This window comes from Lotus japonicus, chromosome 6 (assembly GCF_012489685.1).
Source record: "Lotus japonicus ecotype B-129 chromosome 6, LjGifu_v1.2".
NCBI classification, from domain to species: domain Eukaryota; kingdom Viridiplantae; phylum Streptophyta; class Magnoliopsida; order Fabales; family Fabaceae; genus Lotus; species Lotus japonicus.
In genome coordinates this window covers 67791837-67797836 of record NC_080046.1, presented here as the reverse complement: position 1 = coordinate 67797836, position 6000 = coordinate 67791837, and the positions used below count along the sequence as shown (strand labels likewise).

Sequence of the window (6000 nt, the reverse complement as noted above, 5' to 3'; positions counted from 1 at the left end):
CTGTGTGTTGTTGGTGGGGTGTGGCTCATTTGATTATGATAACAATAACATACAGTAATATGTTAATGCAAATTGTTGTCAATGCCAATACCAATACCTTATACCTTAGCTCTCGGAATGGAAGTTGTAATAACAATTAACAATTTAACATAACAAATGAAACAACTTACCCTCCTCTCCTCTGCCTTTGCCTGCGATCTTTGTTTTGTTGCGTAACCCCAATGCCAATGCCTAACAAAACAACAACTAGTCTGTTTCTGTTTCTTCTTCTTCTTCTTCTTCTTCTTCGTTCAACAATGTCAATCTCATACATTAACAACAATGGATCGGATTTTGTTTCTTCTAACTTATAACCCACATTCATTCACCGGCTCCTCGCCTTTCTAGATCAGAATTTCTCTCTTTCCAGAACAGCTCCTCTCTGTCACCCCAAAAACCCACTCGCCATTTTTTTCATTCATTTGGGGATCTGTCTTCTAGTTCTCTCTTTAATTTCCGTCGTGATTGATTGAGTTAGAGGGTAATTAATTTATTGCATGCCGCGGCGAGGAGGAGGAGGAGGAGGAGGATTCAGATTTTGCAAATTCAATTTGCATCTGCCTTGTCTTATGGGTTGCATATGCTCCAAGGGAAAATCTACAAATGATTATGTTGCTGCTGATAACCACCATCACCATCTCCATCTCACACAAACACAAATACAAACAGATTCCAAACCAAAGCATTCAGACAATGACACTGCTACTGCACGCCTCATTACCCATGCCGCCTCCACTCCCATTTCCTCCGACGAAGACAAGAATGCAAAATCACTCCAACCTAAGGTCTCTAGGATATTCAGTGTCACTAGAGGGGAAAGAGGGGCGCAGGTTCTTGCTGGCTGGCCTTCTTGGCTCACTGCTGTTGCAGGCGAAGCCATTTCTGGTTGGATACCTCGCAGAGCTGACTCATTTGAGAAGTTGGATAAGGCAACTTCTATTCTTTCTTTCTTTCCTTTTCTTTTTTTTATTGCTTCAAGTTATAGCTCAGTAATTCATTCATTCTTTGGAACTAAATGTGGAAACACCTGCTAATCACATGTGCTTTCAAAGCCATACAATATTTTGTTTTGTTATTCATGCATGCTGACTAATAATGTTTCTGCAGATCGGACAAGGAACTTACAGCAGTGTTTATAGAGCTCGTGATCTTGAAACAAACAAAATTGTTGCATTGAAGAAGGTTCGATTTGCTAATATGGATCCAGAAAGTGTTCGCTTTATGGCAAGAGAAATTCTTGTACTGCGAAGGCTTGATCATCCAAATGTCATGAAGCTTGAAGGCATGATTACTTCAAGGGTTTCTGGTAGCTTGTACCTTATTTTTGAATATATGGAGCATGATCTTGCAGGGCTTGCAGCAAGACCCAGCATCAATTTCACTGAAGCGCAGGTAACCGGCTCAAACTTCTGATTATGTTATCCAGGGTCTGGATGAAAACCTTTTTTCCACTTACAGTTGTGAAATTTGTCTTTGATGCATTTAACAATGACTTGATGTGATTTTTATAAATATTAACTTGCATAGTGAGCCAGACATAACATACAGACCTTGTAAGATCGAGAAGACTGTCTAACATTTGTATAATTAACAGAAGCATGAGACAGATTCTCAAGCCAGAAATGAAATGGATTGCTATTTGTTTATACCAAAAATATCGTTTTCTCTGATTAAATTTGATGAGTCAAAAGCACTGTTTCTGCATAAATTATAATAATCACTTTTGAGCATTTTTAAACCCAGGGATTTCTCTAGGACCACAATAGTATATTGATACATGATTTGTATTGATATCAATATTTTCTTTCTATCAGTCAATATTTGTCAGTTTATGAATTTCATATCTCACCATCTTGCAACAATCCCTAATAGCTCTATAGAGTATAGACTGAAATGATCTGACTAACTGCATTGGGTTGCACTTAGTTTGTTATCATGCAGCCAACCAATTAACTTATTCTTTGAAATAGACAACAAATATTTTAAAGCAAAAAGATAAAACCAGCAAAATTCTTTCAAGGAAAAGGCTATTAATGGTCGGCATCCTGCTGTATTTCATTGATTAGCTTCTAGTTCTTGTGTTTCATAATGGGCTAATACTTTTCCTAATGCTTCAGATCAAGTGTTATATGCAACAGCTTCTTCGAGGTCTTGAGCATTGTCACAGTCATGGTGTTATGCACCGTGACATCAAGGGCTCAAATCTTCTGCTTGACAATAATGGCAATCTAAAGATTGGTGACTTTGGACTTGCAACTCTGGTCCAGCCATCTCAAGGGCAGCCATTAACAAGTCGTGTAGTAACCTTGTGGTACAGACCACCTGAACTTTTACTTGGAGCTACAGATTATGGAGTTGCTGTGGACTTGTGGAGTGCTGGTTGTATTCTTGCAGAACTGTTTGCCGGGAAGCCTATAATGCCTGGACGAACAGAGGTAGTATTCATCTTTTGTCCTGGATATGTGTATTCTACATTTTAACTGAAGCCTTTAACAATATTTTGTTGAGCACCCTAGTTATAATGAAATAAGTCTAAAATTATTAGGTTTTCTTTGTTCTCCTGAGCATATCTTTATTGGAAGAGAAATTCACCGATTGACTCAGTGATGTAAACCATGACAGAGGAATGTAAATAATCATTGCATTCCTATCATAACTTTCAAAATGTTAATTTATTAGCACTCGAGTTATCTTCAATAATTTTATTGATGTGAAAAAGGAGCTTACTATTTAAGACAGGGTCTTAGAAATTGCGGAAGATGCCAGTATACTTTTTGGTCTAATTCTTCTAATGGTCCCATTTGACAAAACTCGATTGTTATAATATTGCTTTATTTTAATCATTCTAGCTTCAGCTATCTAATGGGCATATGTATGTTTTTATTTGTCAAAGCTTCGTATGATTTAATGGGGCAGTGAGCACTAAGACCTGGTAATCTATCTTTCTAGGTGGAGCAACTTCATAAAATTTTCAAACTTTGTGGATCTCCTTCTGAAGAATACTGGAAGAAATCAAAGCTACCACATGCAACAATTTTCAAACCTCAACAACCTTATAAACGTCTTGTTTCTGAGACATTCAAAGATTTCCCCTCATCAGCACTGAGCCTCTTGGAGGTCCTACTTGGTATAGAACCAAAGGATAGAGGAACTGCATCTTTAGCACTTCAGAATGAGGTAGTTATGAATTCTCCATTTAGCAAATTCATGCCAAATTTCTCTCTAAATGGAATGCATATGTTGAACATCCTATAGTTTTACTTATGTTGTGACCTTAGAAGATTTTTTTCCAACTCTGTTTTTCTTAGTTGTTGACATTTTTCACATCTAGTTCTTCACAGCAAAGCCACTTCCTTGTGATCCATCAACTTTGCCAAAGTACCCACCAAGTAAGGAGTTTGATGCCAAACTTCGGGAAGAAGAAGCTAGAAGGTATTACTTCCTTGAATTTTTTGATCATCAGAGATTCTCATGTGATTTTGTGATATCTGATTTTTGCATCATCTGCAAGAATAGGAGAAAAGTGCACTGTGACTGTATGCTTTCTTTTTTCTACTGATAGGGTAAACTAAAATCTCAAGGGGAATGACTATTATCTTCAAAATTTAATGTGCAATGACAAGAACTAGCTCTCTTTTTTTTATTAAAAAAAAAGTTGTCATTCTCTTGGAGATATTGCTTTCCCGTACCTCTAACTAACATGACAACTATCTGAGTGCTTTCTGGTTTGTGTTTCTTTCCTCCTTTTTTAGTTGTGTTTGCTTTATTTGATTCTATAGTATGATTTAAGACTTATTTGTCTCTGCGAGTCTGTGTCCTACTACTATTGATACAAGTTTATTTTAAAGCAGACGGAGAGCTTCAAATAAAGGACATGGACAGGAATCAGTTGGGAGGAATTTTAGAGAGTCTAATGTTGTGCCAGCATCTGATGCTAATGCTGAGCTTCAGGCTTCAATGGAGGTACTTTAAATCGTAGACATTGGTTTTATTTTACCTCTAGAATTATTTGGATTTGCCTAACTCACCTTTTCCATGTGATTTTTCTCTTTTCAGAAGAGACAAGAGCAGTCCAAGTGCATTAGTGAGAAATTCAATCCTGAAGAGGATGGTGATTATGGCTTCCCTCTTGAACCTGCAAAGCCAAGAGCACTCAGTGTCTTCTCTCATTCTGGCCAGTCAATGCACCCAACTGCATATGGATCCTCACGCAATATGAATTTAAAACAGGAAGATGTTCTTACTGGCACTGACCATGCTGTTAAATCAAGAAACTGTGAGTTGAGAAAACAAAAATCCTACTGGCATGGTAGCACAAAGTTGTCAAGATTTTCTAGTTCAGTTGCAGTTCGAGGTGATTTGCGGCTTGATATGAGCGGAGACTGTAGTGTAAATTCACAGTGGCCAGAGGATCACTTTGGTATGAGATGTAGTCATTTGCCTGATGATGAGTCCAACCAATTGTTGGATGGACCCAAGCCTTCACGCAAGAAGGATTTCCATCTAAATGGGAATGATCGTGCTATGGTAAAGAAATTACGGATAAATATCAACTTGCACAATTGTTCTATTATTTTAGAGTCACCATACATGCCCCTCTTTGGAAATGGTGAAGAGATGTGTTTGATCGGTACTTAGATACAAAGATTTCCCAGTAATTTCTGTAATGTGTTTAATACTTAATACGTAATACAATGCATGCACCCAATGATGTCGGATATATACTCACTATAATACTGGAGCCTGTGTCTAAAATTCCGGAGAATGTTCCTTTTTGTTTATAGTGTTTTATTCTCACTATGACTATGGAGCTGTTATGTTAAGTAATTGACTAGTTTCTTTTATTTGTGAATACAGAGCAATGCTCCCAAAATGAGCCGCACACACTATTCCGGACCATTGCTGCCTCCGGAGGATAATCTTGAAGAAATGCTCAAGGAGCATGAAAGACAAATCCAACAGGCTGTCCGCAAAGCTCGTTTGGATAAGGACAAGATTAAAAAGGTTGACAGTGAGAATAGTCTAACCCGATCTCTTTTTTACAAGTGACTTTGAAGATTTATTGGGTTGAGGACACTTGAACACAAGGTGCAAAGATGAATATATGATTGGGAATGAATAAAATCTTGATGCTGAGAGATGACTAATACTCATGGGACTTGTTCACACCAGATATTTATAACTACCATAAAAGGTATCGTACAGAGTTCTAACAAGCAAACTTACATGTTTCAGGACGGTGGATAGCTATATAGCAAATGAAATCCATGGCGATTGACTGTATAATAAATAGTTTATGGTTTTTACTAAACTAACACACTAGCAAGTTGTTTGCCATTTTCCATGGCATTACTTTGTACATTTAAAACTGACTTTGTCAATCACATTTTCTTCGTTTAATGAATAGGCTTGTCGGTTATTCAAGTTTTACATGCATGTTCAGAGGTAGAGGAAACCATTAGCACAAGAAATTCCGAAGCTGTTATAGACATACTATTTCCATCATGGGAATGTAGATGACCAAATTAAATGCTAAAGCTCACTGAATTTTATTGTCTTTCTTTAGGATTATTATTTGCTGGATGATTGGCCTTCATCTGTGCTACACTACTGTGTAAAACACTGGCTTCTTTGGTCGTTCACGAAAATCATTAAAAATTATTGATCTCTGATTCCTTGATATAATGTTGGTATAAAAATACGTTACTCTGAAAATTTAAGCTTAGAAAGTGTATACCAGATAAGAGTCAACTTCACAGTTAACACACGTGAGATGGAGAACTTACATAAAGACACTGCATCTAAAGTGAAAGTTACTTTTCTTTCAATCAGTGTTATATTAATTAATTTGAAAATCAACCACTAAAGTTCAAATAATTCTGTCATATACCTTAATACATTGAATTACGTGATTAGAATATAACTAAATATACTTGAACAAAATGTAATTAAAAAAAGGTC

At 36.8% G+C, this 6000-nt stretch overlaps 1 protein-coding gene across 2 annotated transcripts; it reads left to right on the top strand.

Annotated features, from left to right (window-relative positions):
* Positions 1-59: 59 nt before the first annotated feature.
* LOC130722629 (probable serine/threonine-protein kinase At1g09600) lies at positions 60-5626 on the top strand. 2 transcript variants are annotated; one of them, XM_057573431.1, is made up of 8 exons: positions 60-968; positions 1147-1431; positions 2157-2474; positions 2989-3216; positions 3371-3471; positions 3888-4002; positions 4096-4566; positions 4897-5626. In XM_057573431.1, the coding sequence occupies exons 1-8, from the start codon at positions 537-539 to the stop codon at positions 5086-5088; spliced, it is 2142 nt and encodes a 713-aa protein (XP_057429414.1). In that variant the 5' UTR covers positions 60-536; the 3' UTR covers positions 5089-5626. The 2 variants fall into 2 exon arrangements, with proteins under 2 accessions (XP_057429414.1, XP_057429415.1); XM_057573432.1 differs by having other exon boundaries at positions 63-968; positions 3891-4002; positions 4897-5623.
* Positions 5627-6000: the final 374 nt, after the last annotated feature.

Coding starts and splice junctions, on each gene's coding strand:
- LOC130722629 (XM_057573431.1), top strand. CDS start 537: ATGCCGCGGCGAGGAGGAGGAGGAGGAGGAGGATTCAGATTTTGCAAA. Junction 3,217..3,370: donor CTTTAGCACTTCAGAATGAG/GTAGTTATGAAT, acceptor TTTCACATCTAG/TTCTTCACAGCAAAGCCACT. Junction 4,003..4,095: donor AGCTTCAGGCTTCAATGGAG/GTACTTTAAATC, acceptor TTCTCTTTTCAG/AAGAGACAAGAGCAGTCCAA.